This window comes from Schistocerca gregaria, chromosome 2 (genome assembly GCF_023897955.1).
Source record: "Schistocerca gregaria isolate iqSchGreg1 chromosome 2, iqSchGreg1.2, whole genome shotgun sequence".
Taxonomy (NCBI): Eukaryota; Metazoa; Arthropoda; class Insecta; order Orthoptera; family Acrididae; genus Schistocerca; species Schistocerca gregaria.
The window spans coordinates 759,794,930-759,816,017 of NC_064921.1; the positions used below are offsets into that span (position 1 = coordinate 759,794,930).

At 42.4% G+C, this 21,088-nt stretch overlaps 1 protein-coding gene across 3 annotated transcripts in view; it reads left to right on the plus strand.

The window, feature by feature from the left end:
* LOC126334969 (uncharacterized) overlaps window positions 1–21,088 on the plus strand; it is a 353,885-nt gene that overhangs the window by 308,969 nt on the left and 23,828 nt on the right. For 2 of the 3 annotated variants that reach the window (XM_049997755.1, XM_049997756.1), the window contains one exon: window positions 20,022–20,225. The exons of the other annotated variant lie outside the window; for it this stretch is intronic. In XM_049997755.1, coding sequence (XP_049853712.1) covers window positions 20,123–20,225 — 103 coding nt within the window. In that variant the 5' untranslated portion in view covers window positions 20,022–20,122. The remainder of the gene's footprint in view (window positions 1–20,021; window positions 20,226–21,088) is intronic. 3 annotated transcript variants of the gene reach the window in all.

Consider the following 21,088-nt stretch of genomic DNA (forward strand, 5'->3'; position numbering starts at 1 on the left):
CGCTCGGTAAACCGTTGCTCTGCTGTAACAGTTTCAGTGGAACATAATGACCCACCCACTCTATAGTCCTGACTTGGAGCCCAGTGACTATCATCTGTTCACTAAGTTAAAAGAACATTTGCCCGGAAAGCGATTTAGCCCCGACAACGAAGTGAGAGAAGAGGTTCATAACTTTCTGAACAGCATGGCGGCGAGCTGGTATGACATGGGCATACAAAAACTGCCACAGCGTCTACAAAAATTCATCGACAGAAATGGTGATTATGTCGAAAAATAGCTAAATGTTCAAGCTCTAAACTGATGTAAACCATTGTAGAAAATAACAGGTCTATGTACTCATTAAAAAAATAGGAGACCTTACTTTTGGGATTACCATCATAGAAATGTTTTCGTATGTAGTGGATTAGGAATGGGACGTGCGCACTAAAGATGAAACAAATGAGAAAGGCATAATGTTGTTTTTATTATTAACCGCCGCTTATACAGTTTGTTCAGTATGATCACCGGAGACATCAACGAGATGCTGTACAGCGCCAGATTTGCATCTTGTGGCCGAATTTAGAACTAATTTTTTTCCATCGAAAATGGTTCTTACCAAGTTTTGTTGTCATACGATAATTACAGCGCACAGTAGACCTCCGTGAGTAGCTGCACTTTGATTATAGCCCGGTATAAACTACAATGGTTGGCCGGAGATTCGAACTCGGCTCCCCCAGTGGCTTCATCATTTCGGAACCGCATGGTAATAATACGATATTTGAGTCCTGCAGTAAAATAGTGTGTTCACCGAGGGCCAGGAGAAGGTAGACCTCCCCTTTCACACCAAAGCAGAAAAAATCTTAGCAAACAAAATTCGCATGCTGTCTTGCCAAAGAGACGGTTTGTCCGTCATGCGTATTGCAAAACACCGGTAATTCGATGTAATTTGGACAGAGTAGAGCTCGGATTTGTGGCAACTCGAATCACGCAAGGAATGACAATTTAGAACTTCCATTTAGAAATAAATTCAGAACTTGTTCACATTGTTACAGTAAACAAATTTATTTCATCAGTAATCGTATACTTTGAGCTTTTTTCGAAATAATGATCTAGTAGCAGCTCAGATTTTTACTGGAAACTCATACTACATAAAGTACTATACAGTTCTTACTAAAGCACACATTTTACTTTCGGAAAAAACTAAACAGTTTCTAGTTTTTGTGAGGAACGTCTGTTCTTACAGCGTAGTCTCGCAGTCTTCGTAGAAGCATGACGTCAGATGGTGTCGCCACAGTCTGTTCCACGTAGCGCAGTGCTAATTGTAGTGCCGCTCTCCCATCACTATGACTCACTTTATTGGCACCAACATCGTCCTACCCCTCCTCATCACTAGAATCTCTGTTTCCTGTATATACAGTTTCGGTCACTTCCTGCTGATCGTTTTGGTTCAACCACAGTGGCAAAAGATGTCCAACGAGATCTGTTGCGCTCTCTCGCTCTCTCTCTCTCGCTCTCTCTCTCTCTCTCTCTCTCTCTCTCTCTCTCTCTCTCTCTCTCTCTCCCTGAGAAAATTTCCCGAGCTGTTTCAACCCAGTAGACAACATCCTTCAGATTGTTTTCAAACTAGCTTCTATTGATTGTGGCTCACTTTCTGTGGAGTACAGAAGTGATCGCAACAACTTAAGCGGGTACCTGTTTTTCAAACACTCCGGCGGTCCTTGGTCCATTGGTTGGAGCGTAGTATTTGGGGGGGGGGGGGGGGGTTAAAAATTGCTTAAATGTCTCCACTAGTAAGTTCCTTAGCTTCGGGGTAGCATCCTGTATTGTCTAGGTTGAAGGTTACTGTGAGTGGTAATGTTTTGCTTCATATATATTTTTTTTAATACGAATGTGTCGAAATACCACTCCTCTACTGGAGATATCTTGCAATTTTAAGCACAAATTTACAGCGATTACCTACTTTCAGCCAATGAGTACAATAAAACTTCGCTAATTAGTCCCAGCAATCCGTTTAATCCGAGGTGGATGACGGATGACTACTACGTTATTTACTACCAGCTAGGAATGAAGCTTCCGCTCCCGGTTATAAGAAATCAAAAGACAAACCCAGCTTGCAGCAGCAGCAGCAGCTTTGGAGATTATAAATCGTCGCTTCTGTTAATCAGTAAGACTGTCATAGCAAGGGCATATATATATATAAATCAATGCTAAATGAAAGGTAGTATAATATTATGAGACTCTGTTTTGTATAATAGACGCTTGAAGCATATACAAATATGCCCAAAGTGGTACTGCAGGCTAAAAAAGGTCTTAACTCTAACATTTTCGAATAAAATGAGTGTCAAAAATTATGTAAAACTATAAAGACTGCAAATACAGTAAAATATTTCTCACGACATTTTTACTCTTGTATGATACAAATCATAATCCGGGCGTTTTCGTTGAATTGCGATCAATGAGCAAAGGGTTGAGACAGAACGGAAAGCAAACGATTTTGTATTACTTATATTGTGCATACTTCCTTACTGTTTATATTCGTCAACGTATACAAATGTGTCGAAGTATATACACACGTCAAAGAAAGTTTTGCATCACCACAGTTCCCAGAACTCCCGAAGATAGACGTTGCCTGTGTACACTGTATCACAGGCACAGTCCCTTTGATTGTTCAGAGATGTCACTAAACCCGCCCAAAGATGTAAACAACTATGCCTGAACAGCGCCTATTAGACGGAGGGCCTCCGACAGCCGATCAATTCCTGCCATTCCACAAGGAAGGTGGTGCACGGTTCGTGTTGTCTGTAGTTCAACCGTGCCTAGATGCACAATACCGTGGTTCGATCGCGTCCGCATTGTTACTTTGTGCCAGGAAGGTCTCCCAAGAAGGGAAGTGTCCAGGCGTCTCGGAGTGAACCAAAGTGATGTTTTTCGGACACGGAGGAGATACAGAGAGAGAGAGAGAGAGAGAGAGAGAGACAGGAACTGTGGATGACATGCCTCGCTCAGGCCGTCCAAGGGCTACTACTGCAGTGGATGACCGCTACCTACGGATTATGGCTCGGAGAGCAACGCCACCATGTTGCATAATGCTTTTCGTGCAGCCACAGGACATCGTTTTACGACTCAAACTGAGCGCAATAGGCTGCATGATGCGCAACTTCACTTCCAACGTTCATGGCTAGGTCCATCTCTGCAACCACGACACCATGCAGCGCGGTACAGATGGGCCCAACAACATGCCGAATGGGCCGCTCAGGATTGGCATCACGTTCTCTTCACCGATGAGTCTCGCGTATGTCTTCAACCAGACAATCGTCGGAGACGTGTTTGGAGGCAACCTGGTCAAACTGAAAGCCTTAGACACACTATCCAGCGAGTGCAGCTAGTTGGAGGTTCCCTGCCCTTTTGGGGTGGCATTAAGTGGGGCCGACGTACGCCGCTGGTAGTCATGGAAGGCGTCGTAACGGCTGTACGATACGTGAATGCCATCCTTCGACCGATAGTGCAACCATATCGGCAGCGTATTGGCGAGGTTCATGGACGACAATTCCCGCCCCCCATAGTGCACATCTTGTGAATAACTTCCTTCAGGATAAAGACATCGCTCAACTATAGTGCTCAGCACTATCGAACATGCCTGGTATAGATAGAAATGAGCTGTTCATGGACGACGTGACCCACCAATCACTCTGAGGGATCTACGCCGAATAGCCGTTGAGGAGTGGGGCAATCATTCTTAACCGAATCCAGGTACCTTCTCCTTGGTCTACCCCGACTCCTCCTACCCTCTACTGCTGAACCCATGAGTCTCTTTGGTAACCTTGCTTCTTCCATGCGTGTAACAGGACCCCACCGTCTAAGCCTGTGCGCCCCGACTGCTACATCTATAGAGTTCATTCCCAGTTTTTGATTTGCTCATTGTGGACACCCTCCTGCCATTGTTCCCATCTACTAGTACCTGCAATCATCCTAGCTACTTTCATATCCGTAACCTCAACCTTGTTGATAAGGTAACCTGAATCCACCCAGCTTTCGCTCCCATACAACAAAGTTGGTTGAAAGATTGAACGGTGCACAGATAACTTAGTCTTGGTGCTGACTTCCTTCTTGCAGAAGAGAATAGATCGTAGCTGAGCGCTCACTGCATTAGCTTTGCTACACCTCGCTTCCAGTTCTTTCACTATGTTGCCATCCTGTGAGAATATGCATCCTAAGTACTTGAAACCGTCCACCTGTTCTAACTTTGTTCCTCCTATTAGGCACTCAATCCGTTTATAATTCTTTCCCACTGACATTACTTTCGTTTTGGAAATGCTAATCTTCACACCATAGTCCTTACATTTCTGTTCTAGCTCTGAAATATTACTTTGCAAACTTTCAATCGAATCTGCCATCACAACTAAGTCATCCCCATATGCAAGACTGCTTATTTTGTGTTCACATATCTTAATCTCACCCAGCCAGTCTATTGTTTTCAACATATGATCCATAAATAATATGAACAACAGTGGAGAAAGGTTGCAGCCTTGTCTTACCCTTGAAACTACTCTGAACCATGAACTCAATTTACCGTCAACTCTAACTGCTGCCTTACTATCCATGTAAAGACCTTTAATTGCTTGCAAAAGTTTGCCTCCTATTCCATAATCTCGTAGAACAGACAATAACTTCCTCCTAGGAACCCAGTCGTATGCCTTTTCTAGATCTATAAAGCATAGATACAACTCCCTGTTCCATTCATAACACTTCTCCATAATTTGGTATAAGCTAAAGATCTGGCCCTGACAACCTCTAAGAGGCCTAAAACCACACGGATTTTCATCCAATTTGTCCTCAACTAATACTCACACTTTCCTTTCAACAATACCTGAGAAGATTTTACCCACAACGCTGATTAAAGAGATACCTCTGTAGTTGTTACAATCTTTTCTGTTTCCATGTTTAAAGATTGGTGTGATTACTGCTTTTGTCCAGTCTGATGGAACCTGTCCCGACTCCCAGGCCATTTCAATTATCCTGTGTAGCCATTTAAGACCTGACATTCCACTGTATTTGATGAGTTCCGACTTAATTTCATCCACCCCAGCTGCTTTGTTGCACTGCAATCTATTGACCATTTTCTCCACTTCCTCAAATGTGATCCTATTTCCATCATCATTCCTATCCCATTCCACCTCGAAATCTGAAACATTACTGATCGTATATTCACCTACATTGAGCAACTCTTCAAAATATTCCCTCCATCTACCCAAGGCATCCACAGGATTCACCAGCAGTTTTCTTGACCTGTCACAAATACTTGTCATTTCCTTCTTAACTCCCTTTCGAAGACTGCTAATTACACTCCAGAATGGTTTTACAGCAGCTGGACCCACAGTCTCCAACTTGTTTCCAAAGTCTTCCCAAGATTTCTTCTTGGATGCTGCAATTATCTGTTAGGCTTTGTTTCTTTCTTCAACATAACTTTCTCTGTCTACCTGAGATCTAGTATGTAGCCATTTTTGATATGCCTTCTTTGTCCTTTTACAGGCTGCCTTGACTGTGTCATTCCACCAAGCTGTTTGCTTCATCCTACTTTTACACACTACTGTTCCAAGACATTCTTTAGCCACTTCTAGTACTGTGTCCCTGTACCTTGTCCATTCCTTTTCCAGTGACTGTAATTGACTACATTCAACTAACTGGTACCTTTCTGAGATCGCTGTTATGTACTTGTGCCTGATTTCCTTATCCTGAAGTTTCTCCACTCTTATCCTCCTACATATGGACCTGACGTGACCTGCACTTTCGGCCTCACAATCCCAATTTCACTGCAGATTAAATAATGATCAGTGTCATCAAAGAATCCCCTGAATACACGTGTATCCCTCGCAGCCTTCCTGAATTCCTGATCTGTTATTATATAGTCAATGACAGATCTGGTTCCCCTGCCTTCCCAAGTATACTGGTGAATGTTCTTATGTTTAAAAAAGGAGTGTGTGATATCTAAGCCCATACTGGCACAGAAATCAAAGAGTTGTTTCCCATTCCTGTTGGCCTCCATATCCTCTCCAAATTTACCCATAACCTTTTCATACCCTTCTGTTCGATTTCCAATACTGGCGTTAAAATCACCCATGAGCAGAATACTGTCCTTGTCCTTTACTCTAACAACTACATTACTGAGTGCCTCATAAAAACTATCCATCTTATCTTGATCTGTCCCTTCACAATGCGAATAAACTGACACAATCTTAATTTTCTTGCTAGACACTGTCAAATCTATACACATCAGTCGTTCGTTTACATACCTTATTGCAACTACGCTGGGTTCCATTTCTTTCCTGATGTAAAGCCCTATACCCCATTGTGCTATTCCAGCTTTGACTCTTGACAGGTAGACCTTGTATTCTCCCACTTCCTCTTCTTTCTCACCCCTTACCCGAATGTCACTAACAGCTAAAACGTCCAGCCCCATCTTACTTGCAGCCTCTGCCAGCTCTACCTTCTTCCCAGAGTAGCCCCCATTGATATTAATAGCTCCCCATCACATTACCATTTGTCTGCCAAGTCCTATGTTAGGAGTCCCTGGTTTGTCAGTTAGAGGTGGGACTCCGTCACCTCCAAAGGTCCCAGGCATTTTGCTTTGATTGTTGCCAGCATCATATTTTAAGTACCGGGGAAGCAGGTTGCTAGCCTTACTTGCCCCGAGTCCCATTGGGTTTTACCCCTAACGGTTGAGGGACTAACCGGTGGATTTGGTAGTCTTTGCCGTATGAGCACAAAGGTGACCACGACTCAGAATATGTCCGAGATGCCCTGCCTTATTCCAAAGTAACTGGTATCCCGGCTGTCGGGACCACTTACTTGGCCACTCATGCGTTGCCCGTGGTTCATGAACTAGGACATGACTACAGGAACCCACAGCATGAACCACAGCATACGATGCTGTAGTAGAGAAAAGAAGGGAGCCAGCGGAAAATGCTCCTGTTCTAACACATCAATGTGAATATGTTTTTCTTGAAAAGAATGACAGAAAAGTGGCAGCCAGTTGCCCCAATCCTCATTCCGCTTTCCTCAACAAAAATTTTGGCAGGCGAACATATTTGCTCTTTTTTGTGCTGAAAAAGGATAACAGAAACAGAGACTGTGACAGTGGAAAAGAGGGGAGACAGTGCCAGTAGCAAAAAAAGAGAGAAGACATTGATGGTGTGAGGGATAAAGTGTCAGTGAGAGAGATAGAGAGACAGAGATAGAGAGAGATAGAGAGACAGAGAGAGATAGGCAGAGATTAATGGATTAAGGCAACGGCAGTGGCAGCGAAAGAGAGGAGAGATACTGGTCGTTATTTACAGACAGTGGTAGTGAAAGAGAACAGGAGCTGTTTGGGGATAGAAGCAGTGGGAGAAAAAGAGAGAAATTGATATGAAACAGACAGATGAAAGGACACCGGGCATAGGCTTTGGGGGTGGGGGGGGGGGGGGGGGGGTCGGGGGCGGCGGCGGCGGCCCGGAACCTCCAAGACTGACGTACGTTAAGGCGTAGGTATAGGGGAAGGTGCATTTTGGAGCGACATTATAAACACATGGGTATAGTGGAAAAGGTTAGTTGACCTCCCCCTCCCCACAGAATTTTTGATTTGCCTGCGTATGGTGCAGACAGCGGCAGTACAGATGTGGACAAAAGGGGACAGTGTAAAGAAGAGGACATAGTGACTGTGCCACACACTGTAAATCAGTGGGAGCAAACTGATGGTGAGATAGTGGGAGAGAGCACCTCCATCTCACTGCCACTGTCTACGTCTGAGTATGCAGGCTTCACCACAAAGAGACTGCATAAAATGATTATAATGTTCTGTGTTAAAAGTGCGCGAATGTGCTCGCATGCCAGAATTTTCGTTAGGATGGCGGAATGAGGACAGAGGCAGCTGGTTCCCCATTTTCCTGTCAGTGTTTTCAGGAGGAACATATTCGCCTATTTGTCATGCGATAGGAACGTTTTTCCGTTGATTCAAACTACGGTGTTAACGAGATACTGATGACGGAATTAGTGTGTTCATGGTGCAATAAGTTAATCGGAGCACGCGGTAGTAACACACACATGTATCATCAAGCCGCTATTAGCAATATTTCGTTGCATGTTGGATGCATTGTTACCCAATATTACAGAACATTTGAATATTCGGGAAAATTACATAATTTTCTGATGCTGTCGATAAGAAGCGCCAAAGAAACTGGTATAGGCAAGCGTATTCAAATACAGAGATATGTAAACAGGCAGAATAAGGCGCTGCAGTCGGCAACGCCTATATTAAAGTGTCTGGCGCTGTTGCATCGGTTACTGCTGCTACAACGGTAGGTTATAGAGATTTAAGTGACTTTGAACGTGGTGTTATAGTCGGCGCACGAGCGATGGGACAGAGAATCTCCGAGGTAGCGATGAAGTGGGGATTTTCCCGTACGACCATTTCACGGGTGAACCATGGACCTTGCCGTTGGTGGGAGGCTTGCGTGCCTCAGCGATACAGATAGCCGTACCATAGGTACAACCACAACGGAGGGGTATCTGTTGAGAGGCCAGACAAACGTGTGGTTCCTGAAGAGGGCAGCTGCGTTTTCAGTAGTTGCAAGGGCAACACTCTGGATGATTGACTGATCTGGCCTTGTAGCAATAACCAAAACGGCCTTGCTGTGCTGGTACTGCGAACGGCTGAAAGCAAGGGGAAACTATGGCCGTAATTTTTCCCGAGGGCATGCAGCTTTACTGTATGATTAAATGATGATGGTGTCCTCTTGGGTAAAATATTCCGGAGGTAAAATAGTCCCCCATTCGGATCTCCGGGCGGGGACTACTCAAGAGGATGTCGTTATCAGGAGAAAGAAAACTGGCGTTCTACGGATCGGAGCGTGGAATGTCAGATCCCTTAATCGGGCAGGTAGGTTAGAAAATTTAAAAAGGGAAATGGATAGGTTAAAGTTAGATATAGTGGGAATTGGTGAAGTTCGGTGGCAGGAGGAACAAGACTTCTGGTCAGGTGACTACAGGGTTATAAACACAAAATCAAATAGGGGTAATGCAGGAGTAGGTTTAATAATGAATAAAAAAATAGGAGTGCGGGTAAGCTACTACCAACAGCATAGTGAACGCATTATTGTGGCCAAGATAGACACGAAGCCCACGCCTACTACAGTAGTAAAAGTTTATGTGCCAACTAGCTCTGCAGATGACGAAGAAATTGAAGAAATGTATGATGAAATAAAAAATTATTCGGATAGTGAAGGGTGATGAAAATTTAATAGTCATGGGTGACTGGAATTCGAGTGTAGGAAAAGGGAGAGAAGTATACATAGTAGGTGAATATGGATTGGGGCTAAGAAATGAAAGAGGAAGCCGCCTGGTAGAATTTTGCACAGAGCACAACTTAATCATAGCTAATACGTGGTTTAAGAATCATGAAAGAATGTTGTATACATGGAAGAACCCTGGAAATACTGAAAGGTATCAGATAGATTATATAATGGTAAGACAGAGATTTAGGAACCAGGTTTTAAATTGTAAAACATTCCCAGTGGCAGATGTGGACCACAATCTATTGGTTATGACCTGTAGATTAAAACTGAAGAAACTGCAAAAAGGTGGAAATTTAAGGAGATGGGACCTGGATAAACTGGAAGAACCAGAGGTTGTACAGAGTTTCAGGGACAGCATATGGGAACAATTGACAGGAATAGGGGAAAGAAATACAGTAGAAGACGAATGAGTAGCTCTGAGGGATGAAGTAGTGAAGGCAGCAGAGGATCAAGTAGGTAAATAGACGAGGGCTAGTAGAAATCCTTGGGTAACAGAAGAAAAATTGAATTTAATTGATGAAAGGAGAAAATATAAAAATGCAGTAAATGAAGCAGGCAAAAAGGAATACAAACGTCTCAAAAATGAGATCGACAGGAAGTGCAAAATGGCTAAGCAGGGATAGCTGGAGGACAAATGTAAGGATGTAGAGGCTTATCTCACTAGGGGTAAGATATATACTGCCTACAGGAAAATTAGAGAGACCTTTGGAGAAAAAGAGAACCACTTGTATGAACATCAAGAGCTCAGATGGAAACCCAGTTCTAAGCAAAGAAGGGAAAGCAGAAAGGTGGAAGGAGTATATAGAGGGTCTATACGAGGGCGATGAACTAGAGGACAATATTATGGAAATGGAAGAGAATGTAGATGATCAAATGGGAGATACGATACTGCATGAAGAATTTGACAGAGCACTGAAAGACCTGAATCGAAACAAGGCCCCCAGAGTAGACAACATTCCATTGGAACTACTGACTGCCTTGGGAGAGCCAGTCCTGACAAAACTCTACCATCTGGTGAGCAAGATGTATGAAACAGGCGAAATACCCTCAGACTTCAAGAATAATATAATAATTCCAATCCCAAAGAAAGCAGGTGTTGACAGATGTGAAAATTACCGAACAATCAGTTTAATAATCCACAGCTGCAAAATACTAACACGAATTCTTTACAGACGAATGGAAAAACTAGTAGAATCCGACCTCGGGGAAGATCAGTTTGGATTCCGTAGAAATGTTGGAACACCTGAGGCAATACTGACCTTACGACTTATCTTAGAAGAAAGATTAAGGAAAGGCAAACCTACATTTCTAGCATTCGTAGACTTAGAGAAAGCTTTTGACAATGTTGACTGGAATACTCTCTTTCAAATTCTAAAGGTGGCAGGGGTAAAATACAGGGAGCGAAAGGCTATTTACAATTTGTACAGAAACCAGATGGCAGTAATAAGAGTCGAGGGGCATGAAAGGGAAGCAGTGGTTGGGAAAGGAGTGAGACAGGGTTGTAGCCTCTCCCCGATGTTATTCAATCTGTATATTGAGCAAGCAGTAAAGGAAACAAAAGAAAAATTTGGGGTAGATATTAATCCATGGAGAAGAAATAAAAACTTTGACAGAATTACGATGTCATAGGCGAACCTCAGAGACAGCAAAGGACTTGGAAGGGCAGTTAAATGGAATGGATAGTGTCTTGAAAGGAGGATATAAGATGAACATCAACAAAAGCGAAATGAGGATAATGGAATGTAGTCGAATTAAGTCGGGTGCTGCTGAGGAAATTAGATTAGGAAATGAGACACTTGAAGTAGTAAAGGAGTTTTGCTATTTGGGAAGCAAAATAACCGACTATGGTCGAAGTAGAGAGGATATAAAATGTAGACTGACAATGGGAAGGAAAGCGTTTATGAAGAAGAGAAATTTGTTAACATCGAGTTTAGATTTGTCAGGAAGTCATTTCTGAAAGTATTTGTATGGAGTGTAGCCATGTATGGAAGTGAAGCATGGACGATGAATAGTTTGGACAAGAAGAGAATAGATGCTTTCGAAATGTGGTGCTACAGAAGAATGCTGAAGATTAGATGGGTAGATCACGTAACTAATGAGGAAGTATTGAATCGGATTGGGGAGAAGAGAAGTTTGTGGCACAACTTGACCAGAAGAAGGGGAAGGGATCGGTTGGTAGGACGTGTTCTGAGGCATCAAGGGATCACCAATTTAGTATTGGAGGGCAGTGTGGAGGGTAAAAATCGTAGAGGGAGACCAAGAGATGAATACACTAAGCAGATTCAGAAGCATGTAGGTTGCAGTAGGTACTGGGAGATGAAGCAGCTTGTACAGGATAGCGTAGCATGGAGAGCTGCATCAAACCAGTCTCAGGACTGAAGACCACAACAACAACTGTGAATATCAGGAATCCGGTAAAACATCGAATCTCAGACATCTCCGCGGTCGGAAGAATTTTCTGCAAGAACGGGACCAACGATGACGGATGAGAATCGTTCAACGCGACGGAAATTCAAGCCTTCAGCAAATTGCTGCAGATTCAAATTCTGGGCCGTCAGAAGGTGTCAGCATGCGAACCATTAAACGAAACATCGATATGGGCGTTCGAAGCCGAAGGCCCACTCGCGTACCGTTGATGACGGTGAGGCACAAAGCTTTACGCCTCGCCTGGGCCGTCAACATCGACATTGTGACTGTTGATGACTGGACACATGTTGCCTGATCGGACGAGTCTCGTTTCAAATTGTATGGATTGGATGGCTGGACGTATACGGGTATGAAGGTAACGTCATGATTCCATGGACCCTGCATGTCAGCAGGTGACTACTCAAGCTGGTGGAGGCTCTGGGCAATTCCAGCAGGACATTGCGACACCCCAAATGTCCAGAATTGCCACAGACCGGCTAGAGGAACACACTTCTGACTTTAAACACTTCCAATGGCTACCAAACTCCGCAGACACGAACATTATTGAGCATGTCTGGGATGCCTTGCAAAGTGCTGTTCAGTAGACATCTCCATTCCCTCATATTCCTACAGATTTATGGAGAGCACTGCAGGATTCATGGTGTCAATTCCCCCCTCCATGCCCCGTCGTTTTGTAACACTTCTGCGTGCTCGCGGGTGCCTTACATGATACTAGGCAGCTGTAATAGTTCATTTGGCTCTTTATTGTCTTACTTATCAATAATACAGTGTCTGCAAATGCTTTTGCTTCAGCTGTTACTCTTGCCACGGAAACTAATTTAAATAGTATTTACAAATATATTTGCAGTTTTCATTGAATTCAGTTACAATAACTTCAGAGAAAGAAAACAGTAGCACACCCGCGTGATGTGTCCTTGTTAATATGCTATAACTATCACACTGATGTTGCAGTGAAGTCCTGTCAGCACTTTTATTGCAATATACAGATTCCTATGAGAATATACAGTTCCCTTCATCGCAGTGCAAGGTGAAAACTATTGGACATTGCTTCATTAACAAAACTGTTTAATTCCATGCCCTCTACTATTGCAGGAAACTAGTAGTAGCTATTATGATATACTTTGTATAATGTGCCATTACAGTCCAAATTATTTGGAATGTAGAAAAAACAAAAATTTGTCATAAACCGTGTATACAGTTTCCTATTGCGGCGTTGAAGGAACTAGCACCCTAATCACATGAATCATGAATAAGTGTGCAAAGGGTAAATATATCGAGAAGGAATACTAGCGCTATGACGCGTTATAATGGAGTATAAGACTGAAAAAAAAGAAATTTATTTTGAAAAGTAGTGACGAAGACAGTTGTGAGGATCCGAAGACTACCACAGCTAGGGAACTGGATGATAGCTCAATCACGACGTCCTCCATAACAAGGGAGAAAACTGATATGACTGAAAAACTTACAGGTTCGGCTCCGGATGTTACTCAATGATGAATTACTGTAAAATGTGTGTGCGCTCCCCTTCCCAATGAACCACGGATCTTGTCTTTAGTGGGGAGGCTTGCGTTACTCAGCGATAGCCGTACTACAGGTGCAAACACGGCCAGTTGAGAGGCCAGACAAACGTGTGGTTCCTGAACAGGGCCAGCAGCCCTTTCAGTAGTTGCAGGGGCAACAGTCTGGATGATTTGACTGATTTGGCCTTGTAACTTCAACCAAAACGGCCGTGCTGTGCTGGTACACGATCGGCTGAAAGCAATGGGAAACTACAGCCGTAATTTTTCCCGAGGGCATGCACTTTTTTGTTTGTTTTGTTTGTTTTGTTTGTTTTGTTTGTTTTGTTTTGTTTGTTTGTTTTGTTTGTTTGTTTTGTTTTGTTTGTTTTGTTTGTTTTGTTTGTTTTGTTTTGTTTGTTTGTTTTGTTTGTTTGTTTTGTTTGTTTAAATAACGATGGAATCCTCTTGGGTGAAATATAACGGAGGTAAAATAGTCTCCCATTCGTATCTCCGGGTGGGGACTACAACAGGATATCGTTACCAGGAGAAACAAAACTGGCGTTCTAAGCGTCGGAGCGTGGAATGTCAGATCCATTAATCGGGCAGGCAGGGTAGAAAATTTAAAAAGTGAAATAGATAGGTCAAAGTTATATATAATGGGAATTAGTGAAGTTCGGTGGCAGGAGGATTAGGACTTCGTCAGGTGAATACATGTTTATAAATACAAAATCAGATAGGCGAAATACAGGAATAAGTTTAATAATGTATAAAGAAATAGGACTGTGGATAAGCTTCTATGAATAGCGTAGTGAACGCATTACCGTAGACAACATTGGCATGAGACCCATACCCATCATAGTAGTAAAAGTTTATGTGCCGACTATCTTCGTAGATGGTGAAGATATTGAAGAAATGTGTGATGAGACAAAAGAAATCATTTAGATAGTTAAGGGAGACGAAAATTCAATAATCTGAATTCAATATTAGGAAAAGGAAGAGAAGGAAAGATAGGTGAATGTGGAATGGGGGAAATGGATGAAAGTGGAAGCCACCCGGTAGAATTTTGCACAGAATATAATTTAATCATCACTGACACTTGGTTTAAGTGTCTTGAAAGAAGGTTGTATACGTGGAAGAGGCCTGGAGACACCGATGGGTTTCGGATTCATTATATAATGGTAAGACAGAGATGCCTGAACCAGATTCTAAACTGTAATACTTTTCAGGGGCTGATGTGGACTCTGACCACAATTTATTTGTTATAAACAGCAGATTAAAACTGAAGAAACTGCAAAAAGGCAGGAATCTAAGGAGATGAGACCTGGATAAACTGAAGGAACCAGAGGTTGTAGAGTTTTTCAGAGGGAGTATTAGGGAACGATTGACAAGGACAGGGGAAAGGAATACAGTAGAAGAAGAATGGGTAGCTTTGAGAGATGAAATAGTAAAGGTAGCAGACGATCAAGTAGATAAAAAAATGAGGGCTTGTAGAAATGCTAGGGTAACACAAGAGATACCAAATTCAATTGCTGAAAAGAAAAAAATGTAAAAAATGAGGTCGGGAAGCACAAAATGGCTAAGCAGGAATGGCTAGAGAACAAATGTAAGGATTTAGAAGCATATATCACTTGAGTAAAGATAGATACCGCCTACAGGAAAATTAGAGACCTTTGGAGAAAAGAGAACAAACTGTGTGAATATCAAGAGCTCAGATGGAAAACCAGACCTAAACAAAGTAGGGAAAGCTGAAAGGTGGAAGGAGCATATAGAGGGTATATACAAGCGAGATTGACTTGAAAGCAATGTTATAGACAAGGAAGTTGCTGAAGATGAGCTGGGAGATATGATACTGTGTGAAGAATGTGAGAGAGCACAAAGACTCCTCATACAAGATAGGTTAAGGAAAGAGAAATCTATGTTTATAGCATTTGCAGGCTTCGAGAAAGCTTTTGACGATGTTGACTGTAATACTGTGCCTCAAATTTTAAAGGTGGCAGAGGTAAAATACAGGAAGCGAAAGGCTACTTGCAGTTGTAAGAAGCCAGACGGCAGTAATAAGACTCGAGGAGCATGAAAGGGAAACTGTAACATCCCCGATGTTATTCAATATGCACATTGGGCAAGCAATAAAGGAAACAAAAGAAAAATTGGAAATAGGAATTCAAGTCCAGGGGGAAGAAATAAAAACTTTGACAGAATAAAATTGTCATCGGCAAACCTCAGAGACATCAAAGCACTTCTCAGAGCAGTTGAACGGAATGGACAGTGTCTCGAACAAAAGCAAAACGAGGATATGGAATGTAGTCGAATTAAATCAGGTGACGCTGCGGCCATTAGATTAGGAAACGAGACATTTATAGCAGTAGGTAGGTTTCGTTATTAAGGCAGCAGAATAACTGAGGCTGAAGTAGAGAGGATATGGAATGTAGGCTGGCAATGACATGAAAGGCGTTTTTGAAGAAAAGAAATCTATTAACATCAAATACTGACTTGTCACGAAGGCTTTTCTCAAAGTATTTGTATGAAGTATGGCCATGTGTAGAAGTGAATAGCGGGCGATAAACGCTTTAGACCAAAAGAGAATAGATAGTTTTGAAATGTGGTGCTGCAGAAGAATGCTGAAGATTAAATGGGTAGATCACGTAGCTAATGAGGGAGGTACTTAATAGAATTGGGGAGAAGAGAAATTTGTGGCACAACCTGGCTGGAAGGAGGGATAGGTTTGTAGGACACATTCTGAGGCATCAAGACATCACCAATTTAGTACTGGAGAGATGCGTTGGGGGTTAAAATCGCAGAGGGAGACCAGTAGAGGAATATAGTAAGCAGATTGAGAAAGATGTAGGTTGCAATAGTTAGTCAGAGATGATAGTTACTCGGAGATAATGAGGCTTTTACAGGGTCACAACGACAACAACGTACACGCTCCGTTTAATTATTTTTTTAATTGGTTAACTTACTTCCGCTTCAATTTAAAACAAAAGTATTTCACTGAAAAAATACAGCAACCAGCCACTTTTTAATGCGTTTTTTATTTACGCCAATATGCGTAAAATGAACAGCTGATAGTGTGTGACTTTAAACTCGCGAAATTGAAGTAACTGATTGGAGTCGTTGCTTTGCACAGGCTTGCTGCAGCATCCAAACTGCTGTCGAGATTGTACTACTGTAGTAACTGAAGATCCATGTAATTTGCCAGCTGAAGATGGGTGCAAACCCGAAATGCATATTGGCGTAAATAAAAAACGCATTAAAAAGTGGCTGGTTGCTGTATTTTTTCAGTGAAATACTATTATCCACGGCCACGGAGCTCAACAGTCCAAATAAAATGGACAAATTGTTATTAAAACAAAAGGCTGAGTGTTATACTGATTCGTACTATCACGAAATGTCTGCCAGTAATGCTGCAATTTGGTATTCTGACACCGCTCATTCCCTGGTGTGCCCACATATTTCAGTACATAGACATCAGAACACTCGCATGTATAGTAACCATGAGTCGTGCAACGGGTAGTGTACCATAATCTACTTACATACAACACTGTCAGTGGCAATCTGCGACCCTTTCTTTCGGGAAATGTTTGAATGGCAGCATCAAGTCTAGTTGCCTTGCCAAATTATATTCGGTCGCCAAGGTTATAAAATCTTTGACCCGGGTTAAAAAGCTATCAACCATGCATCAGAGTGCTGTATAACCTTTGTGGTTCAGGTGCAGTTATTGGAAGAATGTAATTTATGCGCATAGCTACACATAAGCTTGAAAACAAGCTTGCTTTTGCATTTTATTCAAGAGCTTAAGCGACCTGATAGTAAGTCATCTTCGAGCATTTCCATGAAGCCCAAACGTTTCGTCTAAAATCTTCACTATTTCATATTTGGTTTTCAATGTAGACACTAGATTGCGAATAATGACAAAAAATACAATTATCTTGAATAAATCTAATGAATGCACATCAGTTACTACATTCTTGGTTTCATCATGGAATGACTTCCTCTTCTTAGTGCACACATCTGGAAGTTCAGGATCGATATTGATAGCACTGAGAACTACTTTAGATCGAGGAGAATGGCGTCCCAATTTTCGGAAGGTATTTTAAGCCATTTAATAAGCTCTGTGTCTTACCTCAACATCAGTGGCAGTAGTTACGTTACAGCTGAAAAATTTAACTTACTGAGGGTTTCAACAGCAATGGCAATCTTATCCAAGTGAGCTGCAACTGATATTGTAGCGTCAACCCGAGCACTCGAACGCTTAGCAGACTTAGAATATTAAGAATTTCCAGCACACTGTTCCAGAATTCCCCATCTACGGGGACTGCTGCTGAACGGATTGTAAAGAAAGAATCGTTCCGAAGAATGTGTGTGCTATATGACAACTGTCAGCTGCGTGTACTTCATAAGGCTATCACACGCGCGCACAGAAAATTTTGCAAGATTTCACTGAAGAAAATGTATCTGAGGTCTTTCATTATACCGTCTAATATCATTCCTGTTAGCATAGCCGGCCGAGGTGGCCGAGCGGTTCTAGGCGCTACAGTCACAGGTTCGAATCCTGCCTCGGGCATGGATGTGTGTGATGTCCTTAGGTTGGTTAGGTTTTAGTAGTTCTAAGTTCTAAGGCACTGATGACGTTAGAAGTTGAGTCCGATAGTGCTCAGAGCCATTTTTTTTTTTTTTTTCAATAAGCTTGTTCGTGGCATTTACTGTTTGATATTGTTTCACAATTGATCGAATTAAGCAACTCTTGTTTTCTGATTAGTCTACGATTCGTGAAACCGATAACTTATTTCATGTTTATCAATTTCGTTCTTGAATCAAATATAATGCAAGATGAATGTTGTTTGTTCGATAAGGCTTCTGATATTCTCTCGGTTCCAAGACAGTACTCCTGACATGATGGGCATTTCATCCTGGGTATCACTTAACTGATAATGTACTTGTAAACGATTTACAGCTGCTTGTCGGTCTCTTGAACTTGCTAGCGTGTTTTGCAAGTACTAGATCATAGTGCCTCAAGACCTCGGAAATGTTCCGAGGAAATGCCAATTAATTGGATCTCCAATTTTGGGAGCCGAACCTCTGAAGGCCAAGCGTCTTTGAACAAGAAATAATGTCACATGAAATAACAAGAGATTTCCCATGTATTTGGCTGTTCTATGGACGAACAAAAGAACATCATTACCTCGTTACTTCTGAGCATCAGCATGGTCAGTGTACCTTATAATTTCATTTCTTCACTTTTACGCTTCTTCCAGGGCAGCTGTATTTAGACCGAAATATTTTAGTCTATGTTTACTCCTGAATGCAAAATATTTTCTGTATACTGGTGCACGTTGGCCGCATAAAATCACCTTGTGATGGAATCAGAAGTATTTTGTCATTGGATGTTGCTGACAAACCTACGAAATTCTAACATTTCACCGCTGTTGCCATGTGCATTTGTTGGGGAAATGTATTGATATGATTTCTTTAAATTTTGTTGGAAATCATATTATCAACTCGATCACTAGGTTGTTGTATTTCACGATGGGGAAAGAACATATCGTGCACTCAAGATTACTGTATGCAGTTGGCCTGTATGACTCGCAAACCAAAGAACTGAAGTGGAAAAGAAGAACTAGATTGGTTATGGTGGTGCTGGGGTAATGTTCTTGTAGTTATTATATGATACAAAATTTATTTTACATTAGCAGTCTGGTATTTGTGAACTTAGCACCCACGGGGATCCGAACCTTTGGGAGGGCTGGGCTTCGGGGATTTTGCCCCCTTCCCATTCCCTCCTTCCGTCTTCCCTCTCCCCTCTCCCCTCGGTCCTGACTGTTAAATACCTTTTCAGGAAAAATATCTACAGTTACAGGTGCTACGTGTTGTAGATTTCGAGAACAGTGTTGCAAATACTTTCCAGTTTCTTGCAGGTTATACACAGTAATGAAGTGTTGCAATCTCCCTGCTGATCTGATAATTCCCTGCTTCAGGCACTGTAATAGTTCACATACATAAGGTTTACAATCTGAAATGGGTAAATAACCCCTAATTTCGTATAGATGGATCGAAATTTTTCCCTTACTGCAACACGGCGAACGACGGAGACGATAGAATTTCGCAGCCACGCTGCATTTCTCTACTCAGAGACCACCCAGTTAGTGTAAAGGCGTGTGTTCTAGGAGGAACAAGTCGCCATCGGACAGGAATTTCTATTCAAAATCAATGTATACACTGGGCTGTCTATAACTGCGAGAATTCATAAAGGGAATTTACGAGCCCGTCGTGTACCACCTCCTAACGATAAACGAATAATATTTTTATAGTGACATTTGTGCTGGAGCCTCGTAAGTGAAAAATGTCTATATTCATCGTACTGCCTGCGAAATGTCTGTTGTACATTTAGTACATGAGACAGATGGGATCTTGATAAAAACGAAATAGCAATAAGAAAAATCTGCTGTAACAACGTTCGAACGGTTGCGTCAAACGGACCATTACGTGTGTACACGGCTCACACCATACCGAGCACGAATGTCAATGAGCTAATGTGTGGCTCAAGCTTAACACATCAGATGGAGCACGAGAGTCGTTCACATTATCTAGCAGTTGTAGATCTACGCGTTACCGCAATCGGGGGACTCATACTTACTGTACTGTTGTGACTGAGCGACCAGCACTTGTCGCGAGCGCCATTCTGAGCAACGGTCAGCAGGTGCTACCTGGTGGCGAGTTTTGTTACTATGACAGTAGAACCGGAAAAAGCAATGAGGGGCATTGGTATTGGGCACCTGTTATATTGTAGGAGGAGGCGCGGTGGGAGAGCGACGAGGTCTGAGCGCGTGTGTGTATGGCGTGCGGAAAGCGAGGTGGCACGACAAGCTACGCTGGCGGGACGTGCGGGCGATGAAGCCGGACGCGACCCACAACAGGGCCGATGGCGGTGGCGGCGGCGAGCGGCGCGCGACGCGCAGGCGGCAAAGGGCCCGCCGGCTGACGCGCCGAGCAGGTAGGACGGACAACCCCTAACCTCGCTAACACGGCTGGTCTGGCGCATGGGGCTTGCTCCTACTAAAGTAGACGAGCTACACAAAGCGCTTACTTTCTGCATGGCAAAACGCTCCAGGGGACTCTTTATAGCAATCGAGAGGCTTTCGGTGTATTGATTTTCTCATGTAACACATCCGAACCTTACATCTTCATCTACATTGTAGAAGAATACAACAGTCCACTGATATTAGTAATTATTTCAACATTAAATAAATGCGAAAAAAGTGCGACTTTCCTCGCATCGTATTCAGTACGTACCATCGGCGTAGCGTGGTTGTAAAGGTTGGGGAGACTCTGCAGTTATTATATGGAGACAAAATGGTACAATAAACAATTTTAATAAATGGAACATCTGCTACTACCACCACCAATAATAATAATAATAATAAACTTGTTCAAGAAACGATGACAAATTTATAGAACTCCAGCAGAAAGAGAAGCAGCACTTAACATTTTCTTGTACACAAGTGCAACGCGCCTGTGATTTCTTTCCACGAATACGTCTCTGACTCGGTCTATAAAGATCTGATCACTGGAGAGCTCTCCAAGTAGTGTCTTTTCTATTGTTAACGTGGTCAAACACGACAGTCTGATGTTGGACACTGAATTCCTTAAATAATTCTTTACTCGTTTAAGAGTACTCATGCGTCATTTTCTGCTTGCTGTAGTTGTGGGTAGGCTCAAACACCCAGTTGTTTCTTCATAAGCAGGGTCTAAATCATTGTTGACAATGTACTTTAAGAGGATTCTTGGAGATAAGTGTTTTTTCTCATCAGCGTATATGTTACACAGCTCATATTCAAGTTGTTCTTCTTTGAAAAA